We start from the raw sequence: 22,284 nt of genomic DNA, 5'->3' as shown, positions 1-22,284 counted from the left end.
CTGGCTCACAGTCTCCTTTCCAGTTCATCCCAAAGGTGTTTGATGGGATTGAGGTCAGGACTTTGTGTGGGCCAGTCAAGTTCTTCTACACCAAACTCATCCAACCATGTCTTTATGGACTTTGCTTTGTGCACTGGGGCACAGTCATGCTGGAATAGAAAAGGACCTTCAACAAACTGTTGCCACAAAATTGAAAGCAAAGCATTGTCCAAAATGTCTTGGTATGCTGAAGCATTAAGATGCCAGCCCTGTACCACACCTGAATTCAATAATAATAATAAGGTCTGTCCCAATACTTTTGTCTATATAGTGTACTTTAAATACCAATATTAACAGTACTCATTATGCATAGTGGACATTTAAGAATAATACATACATTATCACTGGATCATAAATAATGATACCTCTGTGTACGCATCACTAATGTTGCAGCTCATAAAGGTGGGATGAAGCTTAAACCACAACAGGGCATCGTAATTTATTACCTGATTTTGTATTTATAATTTAAATCTGAAAAAGTGTTAAATGTAAAATGTGTAAAATGTGCTAATTAGTATGTAATCATCTGCTCAGTTACATTTCACCACCAGGATACTGAGTAACAAAATAAGAGACAACAAATGGTTTTATGTTGCCATTGACACACCAAAAATAATAAGGACATATTCTTGATTATTATTGACTTTGCTGACAGGTGCGAACCAGAAAATAAAACACACTTTGGTGCAAACACTCACACACAAATCTTGCTGCCAAATAGAATAAGTGGCTAATTCAATCGAGCAGTGTCTTTAAGTTATAGTAAAACCAAAAGAATACAAAGGTTATTTGTCCCGTGTCTCTCTCACCTAGAGGTACGTCATCCCCCTGAAGACTTTTGCAACTGTCAATATGTTTCCTGGTGACAATAAGGTAATGATGTGTGGCGCCAGGCTTCACGTCCCGAAAACAAAGCAGCTCGTCATCCTGTACACAGAGGGATGAAGGAAGAGTCGGAAATCTTTAGATGTTAAGCTCTAAAAGATGAATGAATAGTCGCTGCTTACACAAAGCAGGATTTCTGTGTCCGTCCTATTGTTTGCTATTTGGCAGAAAGGACAATCTTCACTCCCAGAAGTGTCCCGAGTCCCCATTTCTGTTGCTGAAGTCGTGTCTTTGGGTTTCTATGAGCTCATTACTGTTTCAAGTCCATTCATTGCCTGAATCATGTCTGGGCGTGTCTGCAGGTCAAAAGTCAAGACAACCAATCGCTGACAGAGCTCATCGAGTCGGTCCAATGCTGCGTTCCATGGAGTTGCGTAAAAACCTGCTTCATGTCTGACCTGTGATATACTGCACGTATCTTACAAAAACATTATTTCTGATCCTGTAACTCATTTTCCAGTGCTGTTCTTGTACTCTTGACTTGAATTCCTCTGATTGGATAATCAATAGGCATCGTACTGATTGGCCAGTAAAAAACAGGGTCAAAATTCCTGCTTGAGGAGCAACTTTTTGGCTTATGCACTAGGCAAGCAATTCTCATCAGACTGAATAGACCCCCTGTTTGTGTCTGGTATGTATTTCGACTTATACATAATGTATATGAGTTGGGTCAACATATAAGCATGTAACTTCAGAGTCACATACACACATAGGAAATCTGTGCGCCATTCTCTCAAACTTTGTGGAACGTCAATGCTGAAAACATTCTTACACAAATTTCAATTACACAAGAACACAATATTTATACGGCTGCAAAACTATTACATTTTGACAAACGTGAAATTGCGATTTGCTTTCTAGAAATTCACACCTATTGTCAGGTGAGAAAAAATAGTCGTGTATATACAACTTCATGCTGAGACATTACTTTTTTATTTATCATTATCATCATTATCATAAACATTAATGAACTTTAATTGCTTCCATACTCCAAAATGTACAAACTGAAACAAGTCTGCAATTAGAGTTTTATGCTTAGGCTTTTGAGATAAGACACTTTGTGTTAATTAGTAGGCTTTAGGGTTTCTGGCATGTTTTTCTTTCATCACCTAACTTTTGAGAGGAAAGCCAATGAGTGTATTATTTAAGTTCTTTAACACTCCTTTAAACTTACTTACACACACACACTATAGGCCTACAGATTAGACAATACACACATCATATCATATATCATCATCATATCAGAATATTTTATGGACATAAACACACAAAATGTACAAAGTACATGTACAAAGATAATTTAATTATTCCAAGAAATATCAATGGAATCAGTCCATTGTTTTATATCAGAAATAATATATGTCTGACCATAAGGAGGTGGTGGAGGAGTACAAGTTCTTAGGGGTGTACTTGGATCACAAACTGGACTGGTACTAGAACGTGGACACCGTGCTGCCAAAGCCGCCTCTATTTTCTGAGGCCACTGAGGCCCTTCCACATCTGCAGGACATGTTGTGGGGGAGGAACTGGACTCTCTGACAGTGGTGTCTGGGAGGAGGATGTTGTCCAAAATAAGGACTATACTGGACTTTCCCTCTCACCTTCTTTACAATGTGCTGATCAGCTACAAGAGCTCGTTCAGTAAGAGACTCTTACTCCCATGATGCACCACAGAGCAACACAGGAAATCATTCCTGCCTGTCGCCATCAAACTATTGAGCTCTGTCCTGTAACGGACACACGGACATACATTTCCCTGGAAATATATAAATGTATAGAAATATGTAAATATCTGATATTTTAGATTTCATTTCATATTTGACCTTATTTTATATTTTTGTAGACACATTCATATGCATAAAAGCCTACAATACATAAAACTGTTTCTAAGTCCACTCTGGATATATGGTGTGAAAGTATATAATCTTTCTCTTTCTTTACTAAATCATTTATCTGCTTCATTATCTCATTGACTAACTTCCACTGTTGTCTTGTTTTCAGATTTCTGTCTGTAGTGTTGTCGTTGCTAAAGCATCCCTTTTTGATAAACACCACTCTTGCACAATTTGAGTGTCCTTTCAAAAGCATCCTCTCATTGTGGTTGTTTTGGTTCGAAGACTCGTCCGAGATGTTTACTCTTCTGCTGCAATAATCCAAAAGTCCAGTTTGGGAGCTGCTGGATCACAGTGACAAAATACAGCTTTCTAACTTATTGTCTGGTGGAGCTTTATCCTTTAGACGCTTCAGTAGACTCTCTTCCTGCAAAGAGACAAACATCAGGACATAAAATTGTTAAGATCAAAGGAAGAAGTCACTGCATCTGTTTCAGGATCTGCATTTACATCAAATGTTTGGACATTTTATACACAACAACAGAAAAAGCACAGTAAGTGCTAATTTCACAGCCATTACATCGATAATACTGCACTGACTGCAGTATTATCGATGTAATGGACACAAACCGATTACATAAGGAGTAAGAAAAGTGGAGGAAGGAATCTGCAGACCTAAGCACTCACAGTTACAAAAGAGCTGGTCTGTGGAGTGAACTTATACTCCATGTACGCTGAGATTTGGCTGGTGGGGGCGAGCACATGGAGGTGGAGGTGATTGACTGAAATGTAGGGAGGCTGGTGGAATCCCAGCCTGAGGAAGAAAACAAATCAACGCTATCATCAGGACCCTGACAAGCAAGTCAAAGTACGGTTTTAAAAAATTACAACTAAAGGAATCAAATGCTCATAACTTTCAAACAATTATTAATTTTTTCTCAGACCTATAACAAAAAGTCTGACTGTCAGGAAATACTCTTTGCCTCTCTAGGCTAAAAGGACATCTCGTGTTTGTAAGGCAAATGTGAAGCTACAGCTGGCAGCAGGTTAGCTTAGCTTAGCATAAAGACTGAAAACAGGGGGAAACAGCTTGTCTGGCTATGTCCAACAGTGACTAAATTTGCCTTCCAGCTGCACACACACACACACACACACACACACACACACACACATAACCTGTCTCCATCTACCTTATGTTCTGCATATCAGTGATCCCTTGGTCATGCAGCACAGCTTTCCCCATATTAGCCATCCGTTTAACTGTTGGACGAATGACTTAGTTATTTCTCTGTAAAGACGTGATGCAGTAAAAGTTGTAGGCGGCATGAAGAAGCTTAACTGCCACCTTTTTAAACTGAGGGAGTTGGAAAGGCAGAAAAACAACTAACAGAAGTGCTACAGTTAACAGTGGTTCAGTAATCATCGGTCAGAGTAGAATCAAACTCTAAGCAAAAGTAGTCGAAAGAGTATAAGCAGCAGTAGTTGTGGGAATTGTAGTAGTGTCACTGCAAGCAAACAAGTATTACTAGTTGCAGTATTATTAGTAGCACTAGCCAGTGTTGTAGTCGAGTCAGCAAACTTCAAGTCCAAGTCCAGTTTCAATTTCCCTGTGTTTGAATCCGAGTCAAGTCCAAGTCATTAAAGGAAAATCCCAGTCGAGTCCACTACTACTACATCTGCAGTACTTCTACGACCAGTTGTTTTTTATTTTATTTACTTTATATCCCAAGCTGGGAAATTACTTCTCTGCATTTAACCCATCACTGATTGAAACACACACATGCAACATACAGTGAAACACACAGGAGCAGTGGGCTGCCACTGTCAGGTGCCCAGGGAGCAAACTGGGGGTTAAGTGCCTTGCTCAAGGACACACCAGCCAGCTAATGGAAGGGGGGCATTATCAATCACTCATAGCGATCCACTTCAACTGACCGAGGCCGATGTGTCCCCTGTGCAGGGAGAAGCAGCTGTGTATGTGCTCTATGGGTACAACCAGGTAATGATGAGGAGCAGCAGGATCAATATCTCTAAAGCACACAAGCTCCTTGGTCTGTTGGAAGGAAGGAACAGACGCAGAGACAAGTTAACCGACAGGCCAGTGAACGCAGCACATGTTAAAACCAATACCTGTATTCGATCTGTAACAGGAAGAAGGATTTACTGTAGTGGTACTAATGCCTGCTTGTTGTCTTTATTCGACAAAAGATGTAAAATACGAAACAACTTTGAATGTTTTCAAACTTTTACAGTAATTGTAGTTATGCCCATGAATACTAAAGGGAAAATCATGATGGACGGACTGTATGGCTAAAAAAGTGAACTGATCTTCCGATAAGAATTTTGTGTTTGAATATGTTCTTGTTTAACGGCGTTTGTTTATTTGTTGGTGTATACTCAAATATCAAAGAAGACTTCTCAAATGTATCCTAGAATCAACCCTCACGACACATTACCCCATTTACGACACATTACTCATAAATAACTCGTCTGCCGGCACAGTGTTATGAAGTGAGCTTTATCTACAGCTGTACCTTTGTTTAATAACATCTTACCTTTTTAATGATTTCCGTTTCTTTGTCTTGACCGTTGGCTATCAAACAGAAAATACAACTTCCAACTACCGTTAAACACGATTTGTCCATCGCCATATTTCAGATATTTCCTCGAACTAGGCGTTATTTCCGAAACGAATCCATGGGCTCTCTTCCGGTAAACATTGTTTATAACACGTGTTTCAGGTACGTAATACCAAAGATCGTTCGTATTTGCGAAGATGGATTACTACTGACTAACTGATTTGACTGATTTAGTCAAGTTAATGGATGGAAATCACGCCACGACCTTCACTGTCAGATCAGGCAGACAGCATACTAATTGCTGGGGTGTACCTTTCTTGGTAACAGCTTGAATGATTTGTGATAAATTTACGGTGCCTGAACACTGAGTGCTTCATCTTCTCTCTCAAAGATCTTTGACGGGATGACGACTGACTGGAAAGCACAAATAAGGTGCTGGGAAGGCTCAACCCCACATCAGGGCAAAAGCATGTAAATTAACACATAAAGGTCGGACATAAACTTGATCAAATAGTATGTAGCCTATATATATTTAACATTTATTTAGGTTTAAATTTCGTTGCAATAACAACACAATAAATAGATCCTTAGTGATATTACAGACCACAGCAGTTTTGGATTCACAAGAAATAATTATTAAGGGAGCATTCACAGTTACAACACTGAACAGCTACAGACAACAAAGCTCATTTTCACATGAAGCGATAAATGGCATTAGTGGATAGTATGGCAGGTATCATAACAGTGGTGTCAGACATTTGTGGTATTGCAAATTCATGCACAGGCCTGAGTCAGACACACAGATTATCAATGAACGATCTCTTTTCCATGTTAGTAGATCTGAATTTTTAGTTAGTGGCATATCAGAGTGCAAAAAACACAGTAAATCCCTTTTTCCACCCCATTTTAACCAAAGCGGAAGCTGCCCCGTGGTCAGACAGGAAGCTCCCCTCCTGTAGTGACGATCAAATAACATTCAGCAACAATTTTACACTGAAGTGCTAACTTATACTGGGCCACAACACAGCGTCGACTGTTGTTTAATCCTGTAGTGCAAAGTGGCATCATGATGAACTCATACTGGCTGTGACTCTAGGCAACAATGACCACAAATGAAAATCAAAGATTTAAAATTAGTCTGAGTGCAAAATGAATTCAATACTGACGACAGTCATTTCTAGTGGTTGTTGGGTCCAATCAGAAACACAACATTTTTATGAAAGTACAACCATTTAAAAAAGACAACTTAGCATTATTGATAAAAAAAAAAGAGAACGTAAAAATAAAATGAAAAAATAAAATTCCAAAATATTCTATAAAATTTGAAGAACTCACAACAAATATGAAATCATAATTGAACATATTTGGTCATTGCAAACATTTCTTGGTTTTCCCACTGGTTTTGGTCTGCACAGGGAATGAAAACATGACGAAGTTATGATGAAATGCTATGGGACATTCTCGCTCAGCTCATCTAAAACTCAAAATAAGAGAACAAGCAGGCCTTCGGGGGAAGTGCAACTCTTCCTTTGTAAACAATTAAGTGATATTTCCTGCAAATTTAATGGTGGATGATCCAAAAATCTTCCTGGCAATTTCCACATCCTTTGTATCTGAAATTCACTGCGTCGTAAAAAAAATTGAAAAAACAAAAAACAAAAGAAACAAACAAAAACAAAAAAGATCCCTCTAAACCTCTCCAGTTCATAATTCTGTACATTCCAAAGCATACAAATTACTTCAACCATTATGTCTGCATAAATAAACCTTCAGAAAAAATGGGACACTTCTTTCATAGTAAAATCAGCTCCTTTTGGAATTAACCTCAACAGTAACATCAGCAGCAGCCTTTCTCTTCTCTCCTCATGAGCTTACGGTGGTAAGGCTGGGAAAGCTGGAGGTGTTGTCGGATGTCTAAGGCAGCCAATGAGCTCAGAGCAACAATATTTTCTCAAACCAGATATAAAACTGGCCCAAGCAACCCACAGGTCAAACCCACCTTTCTGTTCTGTTTTCAGTAACAGCTGCACAGGCTGCTTTCTGTCTCCGCTCACAGAACATTTAATGCCAATGTGGAATAGCTAGGCTTGCCTCTGAGTGGTGCGTACTAGATTTTGGGGTGGGAGAGTGTGTTTACAGTTTGGATGCAGAAGCAGCTGGAGCTGATGAGGCTACTCGAAGGTCCACACCTCCAGACTGTGAATGTTGAAGTCCTGCTGGGCGGAGAGAGGCTGGTTGTCGAAGGTGGCACATTTGGTGGTGGTTCCTCGGTACAGCTCAGCATCCAGCCACAGGCCCAGCTGACCACTGCAGAGGAGGTCGGGAAAAAAAAGGTGTTCGTTATTTGATATCTCTGTCAAAATGCTTAGATTTCGTATGCAAATTTGTGCTTGGTCAAAAAAAAAAAGAAAAAGAAAAGAGAAGTTTAGATCTACTTACCCCCCTCCTCCCATCTGCAGGGAGTCAGTATTGCCCTTCACAAAGTAAGAGTTTTCCCCCGTCCAGCGGTACACCTGCAAACAACGAGCAACCGATGTAAGACAGGAATAAAGCTAAATACCCAAACTGAATTCTCAAAGCTAACTTAGCAGGGCAAACCTTGATCTCAGGACAGAAGCTGTAGAGGAACGTCTCTCCTGTGCCGTAGCAGTGTTCACTCACTCTGAAGGGATGAGTCGAGAACGCTCCAAATATCTGTGATCACATTCAGTTTATAGATGAAAAGACTATTAACTGGGAACTTATAAACTAGCAGTTAAAACCCCTCATATTAATGTTTATGATTACAGGAAATATAAAATAATTCAGACAGAGCAGGTTTTGGCTATTTATTTATTTTTTTATACCACCACAAGGAGTCGCCAAAGTCAGACATTTTTTAGCTCATACTCATAGGGCCAACTGTTAAAGACAACTGTTAGAAACCTAAAAACACTTATGTATTGCTCTAGGTCTGACTTAGTCATGAAGGGATTTAGGAGGGGCGTGGATGACACCACCTTTACACCTTCAAAACAGATATTTAGACAATAAAAAAAGGATCCAGTCCCTGAACAGTCACTGAACTGCCGTTTTGACGACAAGTTCTTACATTACATGTGACCATTGCCTTGTTAATAAAAATTGTGCAAATCAACGAAGGAATAAATATGTTCAGCATCAGCAACACCATCATTTTTGGACGAGTTGTTTTCAGAGTACATCTAATAACAAGAGGATGAGTCAGAGCAGGATAATGTAGGTTTGAGTCTCATCAGACTCTGTGGATGATAGTCATCCAGGAGACAATTAACATTTATAGAAACAGTCATTAAACACAACAAGGTTCACTGATAACATTTTCCACTGCTCGTCCAGTACATATAACGAATACGCATAACCTATTTGTGTTCTGTAAACATCCATTCCTGACTGTTTTTGCAGAATTAGAATAATCAGTGGCCATTCCACTTGATTCCTATTCACAAACTGTATTATCAGCAAGTAACCCTCCCAATCACGTACATACAGCACCTACCTGGTTATCCATGTCTTTGATGACCAGCAGCACAGGACTGTCCACATCTGCCAGGCTCCTGTACAAAGTCTTAAGGCTGGTCCCATGTTTCATAGTGCTGTACGCCAGTCTCCAGGGGTAACCCTGCACACGGGCTGGCAGGCGGCAGGCGAGCTGGTGGGCAAACAGATCAGAGTCAGGTCACGATGCGGCTTTTCAAATTTTAGTCATTTTCTTGACAGTGTATGGGTATGTAATAATGTTATCAGCCAGCTGCGAGAACCTTCTCAATGTGCGTGTCCTGCAGCAGGTCGCTGGTGTCATTGAGGATGGGCAGCACATCCACAGACAAGTCTCCATCACAGCTGCCGAAACTCTGCCTACGCTTTGCCTCATCTATGGTGATGATCTTGGAAAAAAAAAAGAGAGATCAATGACACAAATACTTCACCACTTCTGCAAAACATGTTGTCACTCACAAATGGAAAATGACTGGATAAAAAATTCTAGCAAACACACCACCACATAGCTTATTCTGTGAATGTGAGCTCACCTCCCAGCTGCAAGATGCAGGGTCACTAAAGAAGTTGTCTATCATGTCCAACTCATCTTTATCCACCACAACAAAGCCCTGCTCTCGAGCCTCCTTCCCATACACATCCGGAGACCAATGCACAAAAAACGAGTACAAATGGTCCACCCTGAAAAACACACACATACACACAAGAATATATTGGATTACAATTCTTCTGAATTTAATTCAATTCAATTTATTTATATAGCGCCAATTCACAACAAAAGTTATCTCATGACACTTTCAAATTTGAGCAGGTCTAGACCAAACTCTTTAATTAAATTGTAAATAGAGAGAGCCCAACATTCCCCCTTGAGCAAGCACTTGGCGACAGTGGCGAGGAAAAAACTGATACCACCAGCACATTTCCAACAAGTTGGTAGGTTGAGTATGAAAGGGGTCTCCTTGAAAGGCTCAGTCGCTGGGAACACAGGATGCGGTGAGTTTCACAACTTTGAGAAACACATGATTGTGTATAAAAATATTACTACAAGGGTTCAGCTTTGTTAAACAACTGTATTTAAACATTATTTCATGGATGTGGTTGTAGTTAAAAGCACGCTGTTAGCTTACACCCTTTGTAGTTTGAGAATACTACAACAGTGTACTGTAGGGGGTATTTTATTAATGTAACAACTAGTCAGTGTTTCCCACAGAATTTGGTGAGACTGCAAAGGGTTGACCTGGGACCCTCTGCAGGGGGTCCAGAGGCTTGTTTCCCCACAAGAAAATTTTAAAAATATAAAATGCAATAAGCAGCCGCTTGGTTTGTGTGAGAAAAAGAGGGTGTGTGTACAGCTATGAGCGGAGCGGTGGAAGGGTGGAAGACAGTTTTTTTTATGTTGCTAGAAGTGTTAATTAATAGGAAATACTGCTGAGCATCATCTCACCTTTCTTGAGGCACAGCAAACCAGTACTCTGGCTGCTTGCCCCGACCCCCAAATAAATGGACGGGGCTAGTGGTCATCCCAGAGGCAAAGGACTTCCTCATTGGCTTTCCAACTTTGAAGCACAGGAACATGGGTGGGTTCTTGCTCTTCTCCTCTGATGAGAAAAGCATGTCTACACAAATTGAAATTAGAAAAAAAAAGAGAAAACGTTTGGCTTGTATTCAGTCAGGATAACTGCCATGGGTTTAATATGTAGTTTATGATTCCTACCTTCTATTGGAGCCTGCATCCTCTCCAGCAGCCATGACTGCACTTCTGCCTCATAGCGTTTCTTCTCTTTCTCCTCCTCGCTGAGTTTAGCTCCACCTGCTGGAATGTCTGGGCTTTGTATTTTCAGACCAGAGTTTCCACGAACCTCCAAAGCCTCCTTCAGACTCAGCCTCCTGTTTTGGTCCACTGGTGCGCCGATGGTTTCGTCATGTCTAACATCAAGCAGCTCTTCAGTCCCTTTAGGTTTTATATCTTTGGTTTCAATTACCTCTTGGCTTGTAAGTTTAGCTCCCTGTTTTTCAGTCTCTGAAGAGGATTGCATTGACTCTCCATCCTCGATGGAGCCGTTCTGAGCTACACCCTCATCTTCTTCATCGTCCAGCTTTCCTTTAGTTTGACCGAGCATTGACTTATCCTGGAAGTCTCCCCGGCCTGGGAAGCTTGATCTTTGTTTCTCTTGGTCCCTGCTGACAATGCTGGGTATTTGGAAAGACGTCCCCTCCGCTTCTTCGGTGCTCCCACTGACAGTAGGCTCCAACTCTGTGAATCCTTCATCTGGAGACTTCTCTGTCTGCTCACCTTCTGTGCTCCCTGTTATAAACAAGATAAAACAGTCTTTTGTTTAATTCCAAGACATTTTCTGCAGATTTGAATGAATGATCCAACTAACAGTCCAAAACCCAAAGTTAGCTAACTATTACTAGTATACTAAGAAAACCCAAACATATTCACATCTGAAATAAGAACCAGTGAAGAACCATGAGAGAACCAAATCTAGATGCTGAAGAGTCAGTGACAGAGAATAAACTGAATATATAATACAAAACAGAGCTGAGCCGGACAAATTTACAAGCCACTTTCATTCATTCACTTATTCATGAAGCAGACACAAAAAATACATTCGGCTGGCTGTCAAAAATACAAAGTTATCCCTCCTGGAGTGATTTGATTCACTAAGAACAGGATTACTTAGGAGCTTGGACCAGACAACACGTGTCGACACTGGATGACATGACGTTACCAGTTTCTGAGAGGGTTGATTCGATGTCATCCAAGATGATTGGTCGCTTCGGATCAAGCGCTTCAAAGCGGCTGAAGGGGTTTAAATCCCGCTCTGACGGCAGTTGTTCCCACTCGCCGGGCCTGTATACAGGACACAAATCCTGGGGTAGGTCTCTGTGTGGTCACGGGGCATCACACATACCGCACCGCAAACGAAGGATGAAGATGAAAAAGGGAAAAAAAAGAAAAGGGCCAACAGAAATTAAAAATGACCAGAATGACAAAACAAGATAAAACATGTGATGCAAAACAGAAAAGGAGTCAAAACTACTAAGATTAATGAAGAACTCATTAAAAAAATGAAAAATAACAAAACTAGAACAACAGGCACCCAAAAGGTTTTCGATTCATAACTCAAAAAATGTAGTAAACAGACAAAGGTGAAAAGTCCCGGGAAATAAAAGGACTTCACACAAACATTTTTATCACTAGAACAACAAATACAGAAACTGGAAGCAGGAACACGAAAGGAGGAATTAAATCATAGGAGTAAGAAGAAGAACGGCTACGAAAGAGGGAAATGAGGAAAGATGCTTAGGAGCTCTTACGAGGGCAGAGCATCTTTGAGCTTCATGCGCGACACGTCGTCATACAGGGCCACAGAGACGACCTCCCCCATGGGGCAGATCAGGCCATACTCCTCACAGCCATGCTCGATCACCAGGGGGTCCGACTTGTGGGGGTCAAACATGATGTTGTTGGGTGTCACAATCAGGACGCCTCCCACCACCCCCTGCAATAACAACACAGAGACACAGCAGTGCTGGGGGCGTCACCACATCTGGGTCAAAAAAATAAACCAAATACAGGAGTGGTACCTCCAAGTTAGGTCAATGTTATCACAATAAAATTAACCGTCCTTTTATGACAATGACCTATTATTTCTGTTTGTATATAAGGTCAAACATAAGGAAAAATACACTAATGACGTAATGATTTAAAATTGTCGCCAAATTTAATCAGGACAAGTGTTAAAAATCAGTCACAGATCATTTTTGGTTTGATCCACTATGAAATCAGTGTTTATTTATAACAAGCCACAATCACATTTCTTACTTCTTACCATGCCGTCAGTGAAGTATTTGCAGCTCATCTTGATGAATTTAACCGTTGCTGGGCTTTCATCTTCAGAGTTTGGAGAGAGCTCACGCCTGAGGGAGTTTGCCGACACGCTGCCTGAAATGCCGTTCTGCAGAAGATCAGAAGCCCAGATCAGAGTCCTGAATGCTCTGCTTGTATTTAGTCTTTGACTTCAGTCCACCAGAGCAAAAATTCTGATACACACTTGACTCTAAAAGCAAGTTTTTCACTTGGCTGCCAAGTTGCGGTAGATTAAGTTACCTTCCATTACAAAATATATAACATTGTTCATGCATTCAACAGTGAAAAATGCTCACCCATACCATTGATTCAATTTCTAACCCATTATGGAGGGTGCCAGCATTACAGTAGAATAATGAAACAATTTCCAGCATCAGAGCCATAGTTTTATGAACAACTTTGCAAATGGGTAGTGAACACCAAAAAACTGCGTCCTGTTATATTATTAATCAAACAAAACGTAACTCCTAAGCTATTTGGTGGAAGACAACTTTCAGCAGTACATGGCGTTTTCAACAAACCCTGAAATATAGTATAATTGATAGGTTAAGATCAAAGGTAGATTATGTATGTTGTCTATGATTTCTGTCCTTTTTCAATTGTTTTATAATCAAGAGTCAGACAGAATGCCTTTCAACAAATTTGTCCCTAAATGGCTACTGTGTGCAACATAACACATAACACATTTCTTAGTACTTTCATACTTACGTGCAATGTGTTCTCTGATAAGCCATTTGTGAGGGAGGGGTCGGAGGAACTCGGACACTTGTGGTCAGTTTCAGACTGGCTCACGTCAGGGACAAACAGCTTCTGTAATAATGATGGGCAGGAGCTGGTGAGCCTGGCAGAGGAACACTGAGGGAGCTGCAGCAAGAGTTATTGTGCTACTGCAGAGGTTCTCACCTGTCCAGGGTAGACACTACGAGAGAAGAGCTTGTTCAGCTGGACCAGCTTGTTTGGGGTTATGTTGAACTTGAGCGCAATGCTGTTGAGGGAATCATTAGGTCCCACCTGCAAACGGGAGATGAAGTGAGACTCAAACTAACATCATGCTGATAAGTCAGTGTGTTATTTAAATGCAGCAGTTATACTCACAATGAACTCCATTGTGCCCGGCGGCTTCCTCTTCTCCCTCTTTGATTGAGTTTTACTTTCACAGCCATCATCTACAAGTCATACAGAAAACGAAAAAAAAAAAGTATTTTGCAGACCGAGGACAATGGCAAGCTAAAAACAAAACAAAACAAAAAACCCCAATCTTTTCATGCTGCGCATCTTATTCTTTCCAACTCTCAACTCTCTGCCTTTTGAAAGAAGTACCCATGCTTGTTTGTCCCATGTTGTTATCCAGCTTTAAAACACTGTCCGACACATGCCGAAGCAGTCATCATCATAAAAAAAAGAAAAAAAAAAGAAGCACATCAGCAATGTGACCCTTGTTGCAGACAAAGTCCACCGTCAGCACTTTCTTCTTCTTGCCAAGAACACAGAAGCTATTAGAGTACCACTCCCTGACTGTAATTACACTGCTTTCTCCTCCATGGAAACTGAGGGCATGACTAAGCATCAACAAGCCAGACATCCCTGCTGCATCTGTTCTGTACTGTACCGAGCATCTAAGACAAGACCACAGTCACTTTTGTGAACATGGTTGGTTATTTGTTGAATTTATACCTGGATGATAACATGCAATAAAGCACTGCAGGTTAGCTGCAAGCACATAGAACCTCAAGAGGTGTGTTTTATTTGTCTATTACACTGCCAAACACCATATTTGATTCAATTATCGCTGTCAACAGGAAGGAGTGGGTGACGATCTGTGAAACACATGATATATTTTGATTCACAGAAAGCAGCTTACACCAAAGACAAAAGGCAGAAAACCACCTTGAAAACATTGAAAACTGCACTCTGAGCTGTAGGTTACACTCACAAAGAACTTATGTTAGTCATTCTTAAAGTACACACCGACTTTAACGACGCAGTCGAGCTAACACCAAGTTATTAACGCTTGCCTATTTAGGACATTTTCTCTTATGCATGAAAAAATAAAAACAGCCGCGATGCTCGTATCCAAGCTATCCGAGACCATATTTCACTTTGTGCCGAAATGAAGGGCATCAAAGCATTTCTATTGTGAGTTGAGATCTGCACCAAATCTTAGTGCAGTCACAAACTCCGTGAACACAGCCATGCCACTGTGAAAGAGTGCACGACAACAGTTATGCAACTTCCCGTTTAAAACTGCTGAGGTCGTTCTCAGCTCAGAGCACCCTTGTGCTGCAGATAAGTCAGGATGACTTCAAATAATAGAACAAGGAAATCACACTGACAGTAATACTAATAAGGTAGTTCAATTATTTCTTGCCCTAAAATGGGGAAAATCCATTTTGGTAAGACAACAAAAGATTGAATACTTCTGTGCTAGTGCTAGTTTTCCTTCTAATTAGGCAGATGGCAGTAAACCTACTTTGAATTGAGCCATTGCACCAAGTATAACTGTATTTGCCATAATAGTGGACTATGATGAGAGTATTTCTTTACAATAACTGGGCTTTACTCAGTGATTACCGCAGCACAGTTTCAATGCGACTGTATTTAGGAGAATCCTGCATTCAAGCTTAGCTCAGACAGTCATGTTACTAACAAATACTAACTGCGCTAACAGCAGAGCAGTCCCATTTCTCCAGGTGTCCACGTCTGGTCTGCATAGCTACGTTTTTAAAGACGTGTTCACAAGATACAGCGTAGGGCTCCAATTATCTACAGAGCCAGGTTACACACTGACCGTGTAAGTACAGCCAAGGTCTTCTGAGAACAGAAAACTGAAACTGCTTTGTTCCAACACCTGTGGGTTTTTGCTACAGATCTTACCTGAACCTGCAGGTGGCTTGGCTGTGATTCTCTGTAGGTCCGTCTTTTTGTTGGCGTCGCTGTCATTGGGGATGTCTGGGCAGGAGATGATCGCCGGGTTCTGCTCATTCACATTCTTCTCCGACTGGCTCTGCTTGAGCTGCCTCCGCCTCTTCAGCCTGATGGGATGCCAGTGCACGGGCATATTGAATGTTAGAGCCGATGACCTTTTCATAACAAAATATCAATTTTCATCAGTGTTGCAGCTGACTTCTAGAGGATGTACTGAAGCTTTTAAAATAACACACCTCCTTCGCAAAAACCGCTGATAAATTTTTTGCTCTGTCTTGAAAGTAATGATTTCTTTTCTCAAAAACAGAAACCCCTCCCCCAGCACACAGGAATAACGTCAACAACAACATCTTCAAACAAACATCTTTGGACTAAATCTCCCCCTAGAGGGGAGAAACCTAAAATCTCCCTATGGGGGATGAAGAGCAAACACTTTAAATGACTTGAACCTTGTAAACAGCTTTCTTAAGAAAATGTGAGACATATTAGGCAATTTAACACCAACGTTTACATACTGAGAGATGATCAAACTAAGCAGTAACAGAGAATGTGAGGACTGACTCTACTCTACTGAAAGGCAGCTTATCAATTATAACACCCTGACATATGTAACACTGAACCTTTTCAATGACGTGACCCATAATTCTGTCTGCCTGAGTCAAAGTTAAGGAATTTAGAGAAATATTTAGTCGGATATCTTCAGTTTTGGTCACATCCAAAGTCATCAACCCCTGGGCCATGAGCAGAATCACTCCCCTGTAACAGTCTCACTACAACCGAGTCATCTGCAGACTTCAGAATGTGTCTGAATGTTGTTGTTAGTGTACAGATAAAGGTGTCAGGACACAGCCCTGTAGTGAACTAGTGGGATCTGTCCACCAAAAAAAACGTAAAATCCATCCAACAATGTTGGGGTTTGGGTAAAAACCAGGGAGGAAATCCAAAAGCCATAAACATGTATGTGTACCTGGGTCTTCAAGCTGTTTAAAAATCATGTTAAGAGGGTTAAGAACATGATCACCAAAGCCTCTTTTATTCCTATATGCATACTACAAGGGAGTGACAGTGAAGTCAGATCCACAGGTCAAACTGCTACTTCATCTGGTACAATTGTTAGCTGTTTTCTCAGCCTAATAACTAACTACTCACCGACTCAGATGAACACTTAAACCACAAAACAACAGTTTCAGCAGGTGACCACAGGTGTTACCAGGGCTCTGACCAGTCGTGTGTGATGCAGTATGTGTCCGACATCTTACACATGAAGCGGAGTGGTAGAAACTCCTCCGATCCACTTGTTCTTTAATTTATTTGGCATCAAATCTCAGATAAGAAGTATTAAAATGATCAGCTTGCTCCTTGTCTGATTTAAACCAATGCAACTGTGTAGTTCTGCAAACAGCACTGCTTCGCCAACCTTGTGTACAGGTGCTGCGGTGGTGCTCAAAGTTATTGCATTGAACTCTAACTTTTTTTTTTTCCACTCTCTGCTTTGCTGCGTCAGCTGTATTTCCTTCTCAGACAGTCCTTTCCCCCTTGCTAAATCATTGATAGGTAGGGGAATGATGTAAAGGCATATCCAGACTCTGCTGGGCTTTATTAAGAGGGGGGAACACTGCAGTGCAGTAGAAGTAGCTTAAGAAAAGATAAGGCCAAATTAATTTATCATATGCTTTGAGTGATAGGAGTAGTGTTGCTCTGCACAGCCTCAGGCAAAGGAAGAATGAAAGAAAAATGAAAAGACAAGTGTTTTAAGTGTTCAAGTGCCTTAATGGAAAAGCCAGAGTGGGTCGATAAGGCTGCAGACAGACAGAGTTCCCCAGCAGCCTCGGGTCACTCTTCCACTTAAACCGATGCAGCACACCTGGTAGCGAACTCGGAAATCTGCAGACACATTCCCAACAACACCGTCTGTTTCACCCGGGATCCATTTTGCAGAGTCACTTCAATAAGTCTCAGCCCTTCATTTTAGTACTTTTCCACATCTCTCTCTCTCACTCACTCCTTCTCTAACCTTCAGTTTGTAATAATACATTCATAACTGCCTAATAACAGGGTGCCTTCACAGTGAAAACAACAGACCCTGCTTATGAAACCAGAATTATCACCACATCTGCCTACAAGTCAAGTTGCAGTTTACATCCCAGGTAACCATCTTCATTTCTCCCTCTGATGAGACTTGTGAGGTACAAGGGGTCTAAGGATAGAGGATGTCTTTTGCTCCACAGATGAAGCCTCACTGGTTTGTGATATAGGGATATATAAATAAAACTGATGTGCCTGGACGTGGTTGTTCTTATTAAGCTGTATGTCTAACTGTGTTGAAGTTCACTGAGAGAAATAAAAACAGGCTCGGCCAACAAAAGGTGATTCTGCTAGAAAACAAAGAAGCTAAAATGTGGAAGCTTCACACACATCTTCGATGAGTGGCAGCAGCTCGGAAGATCAACACAATCGGCACAGTTTTAAGGTGGTATGATTCAGTATCCGACCAAATATAAACGTCTTTGGGACCTCTGACCAACAAGTTCTACTCTCTTCATTCTCGAGTCCAAGTTACATTTGTGTCAAAATACCCTCAAAGCGTTTCAGAGATCACATCTGCAAAAATGGGACGATGATGTCCAGACAACCTGAAAGCATAACGACTCAGACCACGGCATGGACGCATAATAACATGACTGGTTTCATAAGACAACAGAACCTTTTCCCACTGTCTCCCACATATCTTCTGTCCAGGATGTCTTGTGTGTTTTCTCGACGGCCACTAAGCTGTGACTGGTTGAAATCACCAAGGCAACAAATGCAGTACAGTTGCAGTGTCTCCGCATCTTTGCCACGGTGCTCTTGTAGCTCCTTGACAGTTGCCATGAGCCTACTGGTGGTTTGTTTTCAGCCTGTTCCTGGCAAATCTGTAATCTTTAGTTTGTTTTTTTGTGTGCCTGATCTTAGTGAAGTTACTTTATGTTCAGCACCTTCGAATCTCCAGTAACTTTGTTTGGAATATCTTTTTCTTCAAAAGGTAACCTACAGTAAAATCACCTGACACACCTCATATGGTCTGTGATTTCTAGACACCCAACGTCACATGTCACATGAACAAAGTCATATCTTTCATACCTTTATTTTATGTTCTGTATTTCTGCTTGATTTAGGTTAGTTTATTATAAAACAAAGGATTTTTTTTCTCCCTGTTCAGTGTGAAAACAAAACCTAATTAAACGCACTAGATACCACTGTAATAAAAGAACAGAACATGACACGAGGGGTCAATAGTTGTTATGGGTACACGTGTATGCTCCAGATTGGTCTTTGCTCTATTTGACAGGAAGCGAGGCAGCATATGGTGCAACTAGCAGGAGAGCTACATGTTAGAGCAGTAGCTGTTCTGGAAGATAAGGCTGATTTTCCTTCCTGACATGTTCATTCTCTGGGCACAGTATGGCTATTGGTCTTTACAGTATGAGAGGTCTGCAGGAGTCTGATGTGTTTGTTGCTCTCTCCAACATGTTTGCTCACTCCCTTTGCAGGAAATCACCACCTCTACCTCAACTCAAAGCCTGCACCCCATTATGATTTAATGTACTGCTTGCCTAATAATTACAGAGCGACTGAAATGCGACGCCATTGCAAAATAAACTGAATGTAACAATTTCAACAATAAGAATCGCAACTCATGAAAACGCAAGACAGTTTTGAAGGCTTGTAGCAGGCTGTCAGCACAGCCTCAAAGTAACCAGAGACGTAATGAGAACGAAGCCCATTAGGCTGCAATGCATTACCTCACAGCATTTATCACAAGTACACACTCTACAACTCTGACAGTGTCGGCACACACACCACGTGAACACTGCTTAACCATAAATCAACTTATTTTTGGTTAAAATCACCAAAATCATTTAAGTTTTGCTATACGACAGTGTTTATGTAGAAAAGGCCAGGCAACAATGGGATAAATAAATGTTCTTGTTCTACACAAGAACTCTAATAAGGCTTTTGGACATATTCAAGCCACATTACACACCAGTACACCCCATAATCATGCTTATCCTCTTGTATTATTCACCTCTCTCTCCAAAATGAACACTTTGTATGACACATGCGCACAGACTTTGGAAAGAAGTGGTGATCTTTGTTCACAACCTGCAGATTGCTTGTCAGCCTATGCACCGTAGCTGTGAAAAGCTTTTATTTTCTCCACACATTTCCTGCTATCGTGTTTCACAGTGTTGCCAAAAATCCAATTTTAAAGTCAACACGATCTCAGTGGGTCAATTCATGTAAGAACTCTGACGCATGACTGGGATTATGCGAGGCTGTATCAGCTGGGTGCAGCTCACAGGCAGGTGACTGATGCATGAAAAAAAAATGGAGGGTTAAAATAATTAACTGATTTGTCAGGGGACAAATGACTATGCAGCAAGCTACAGAGCCGCTTCTAACGACCATCACACCAAGCAGTACATGTTTCTAAAAAATTTTCATCATGGACTTTACTCTCCAGCATGTGATACCTTGGCAGAGTAACATAAATATCAAAAACAGCCAAGAGACTTACTTTCAATTGATATATACTATAAAATCTGTCCTTGCTAAAGAAACTAAGCCATTGAACTGACTACTTAATGCTGATCATTCACAGAACTTTATGGTAATGATGCCTGATAACCAGAGCGTCGTTTCAGGAAGCAGTTAAAGAAACCCAACACTGTAATTTCACTATAACATTAATGCAGACACAATTTGGATCTCAAGATGTACAGTGTCAATAAAAAAAAACAATGCTGTGACAGGATTTCTGTGTATGTGACAAGTCGTCTATAATTACAGGCACCTGGAAGTTGTTTGACATTTGCCCTGATGCTAATTCTTTTCCTTTCATTTACAACTTCTTATATTTCACTGGTCTTCCTGTGTATGTGACATGAGACGCCTGACTGTCTGTCATGGAATCTGAATGCCTCCTCATTTTCCTTTTCCCATTAATTTAATTTTGCAGTGTTGATGGTTGATTGAGTATATTGCATGTACCTTTTCTACAGCTTTCTGAGGTGTAATCAGTGATTTCTGGACTTATAAATAAAACTGATTCAAATAACTCTACATGGTAGCATGAAAAGAGAGGAAAATCTTCATTTATGCTAAACAAATATCATTCAGTAAACCAAGCACAAACACATTAACCAAGCGCAGATTATTGAGAGCTAAATGCAGGAGGTTTAACAGGAGTTTAGCTGCAAGAAAAACACCTAAATTTAATGTGGTGACACAAATGCACACATACGCATCCCTTACCTTGCAAAATATCCCAGCTTCCTGTCTCTCTTTTCCATCGGGCCAGGCTCCTAAATGTGCATGCAGTCAAACGCACCCATACAATCATCCACCCTTACACACCCACTCAGTATGTCCAGCCCAGCAGACTCAAGTCTGGATCTCTCACACTGTGCTCTCACACTTCTCTCTTGTCCTGCAGAGGAAATATAAAGACGAGGGGGATTAGCAGGCTCATCGGGTGCCTCTTCACTCAACAACACTCAGCAGAAAGCAAAAAGCCCAATAACTGATGGTGTAGCCTCATCAGCCTAAGTGGAGGGCGATGAAAGCATCCTATAATAAGCATGCCAGGCCACTCAGTTGACAATGGCAGACCAAAAGGATGGAAAATGCATCCCACTGCTGTAGAGTAAAGACACATCTGCTACTGCTTAATGATGCCAAAGTAAACATGTGTTTTATTATGTAATTATGCTTCATCTAAACAGTGTGTCTATTATTAACAGGATCAGTTTGGGAACCCAGTCGATGTAAACATTCAGACTACCATGGCTATACTAATAGCTAGCTGTAAAACCTCAGGATAAAGCGAAAGCAAAATGAATACTCTCATGTCACAGATCCCCAAAAGAGCAGACATTAAGTCACGTGTAGCATGAATTATATAACAGGTAATTGGCTAATCACAGAGGAAAAACTAAATTTGAAGCAACGTTATCCCACCTAGCTACATTTTTCAGTATGTTGCAGCTTGCTTTGGAATTCCTCCATGTACCGGGCCACTGACCAGCCTCTTCTTAAGACGCAGCAATAACAAAAAGACAGATATCCGGTTGTGCCAATGTTAAACCCGACTGTGCTACCGAGGCAAACACGGGCACAGTGAACAAGGTCCAGTCTTCCAGCTGATTTAACAGCTGATGCTAACTGTGCTAGCTAGCCACGTTGTTTACAGGACAATGGCAACCTGGTGAAGATTCTAAGAATATTTCATTCGGTCGAGCTGCCAGCCCTCCCCCTTACAATAAGTCAGCTCATTCCTGTCCGCGCAATCTAGCCTAACGTTCACACCAAACACCAAAGGACGTAGTCAAAATATCTGACACAAAAACAGGTAGCTGAAATTGTCCACAAACCTTGCGTGCATCCTCAAACAGCTAATGCTGAAATCAAAATGAAGCCCCCGCCTTCACTGCGCCCTCTGGTGTCACCTGCACGGGAAAAACAAAAAATAAACTCACCAGTCACGGTAGTTCGCCCTCATCGTTAGGGGGCAAACGTCCATGTAACGATAGCGCCAGATCAATTTGGCGAAGGTTAGCTAGGATGAGGTTCATATCGTGTACATTCGCTA

The 22,284-nt window shown here is 41.0% G+C and overlaps 1 protein-coding gene across 5 annotated transcripts; it reads right to left on the bottom strand.

The window, feature by feature from the left end:
- Positions 1-1,871: 1,871 nt before the first annotated feature.
- LOC124050492 (nuclear receptor coactivator 7) lies at positions 1,872-22,276 on the bottom strand. Of its 5 annotated transcripts, none has more exons than XM_046373088.1 (19): positions 22,172-22,276; positions 20,949-21,123; positions 15,603-15,760; positions 13,824-13,894; positions 13,632-13,739; positions 13,437-13,538; positions 12,691-12,816; positions 12,176-12,360; positions 11,587-11,741; positions 10,566-11,156; positions 10,296-10,467; positions 9,385-9,532; positions 9,115-9,240; positions 8,853-9,005; positions 7,934-8,029; positions 7,775-7,848; positions 5,312-7,642; positions 3,947-4,016; positions 1,872-3,183 (listed from the first exon to the last, which is right to left on the bottom strand). In XM_046373088.1, exons 2-17 carry the CDS (start codon positions 20,984-20,986, stop codon positions 7,507-7,509), a joined length of 2,439 nt encoding a protein of 812 aa, XP_046229044.1. In that variant the 5' UTR covers positions 20,987-21,123; positions 22,172-22,276; the 3' UTR covers positions 1,872-3,183; positions 3,947-4,016; positions 5,312-7,506. The 5 variants fall into 5 exon arrangements, with proteins under 5 accessions (XP_046229044.1, XP_046229041.1, XP_046229045.1 ...); XM_046373085.1 differs by having other exon boundaries at positions 22,067-22,217; XM_046373089.1 differs by having other exon boundaries at positions 11,587-11,708; positions 22,067-22,217.
- Between the last annotated feature and the right edge of the window lie 8 nt (positions 22,277-22,284).

This window comes from Scatophagus argus, chromosome 19, assembly GCF_020382885.2.
Source record: "Scatophagus argus isolate fScaArg1 chromosome 19, fScaArg1.pri, whole genome shotgun sequence".
NCBI lineage: Eukaryota > Metazoa > Chordata > Actinopteri > Scatophagidae > Scatophagus > Scatophagus argus.
The sequence above is the reverse complement of the archived record's forward strand: the minus strand, read 5'-3'. Positions and strand labels throughout refer to the sequence as shown.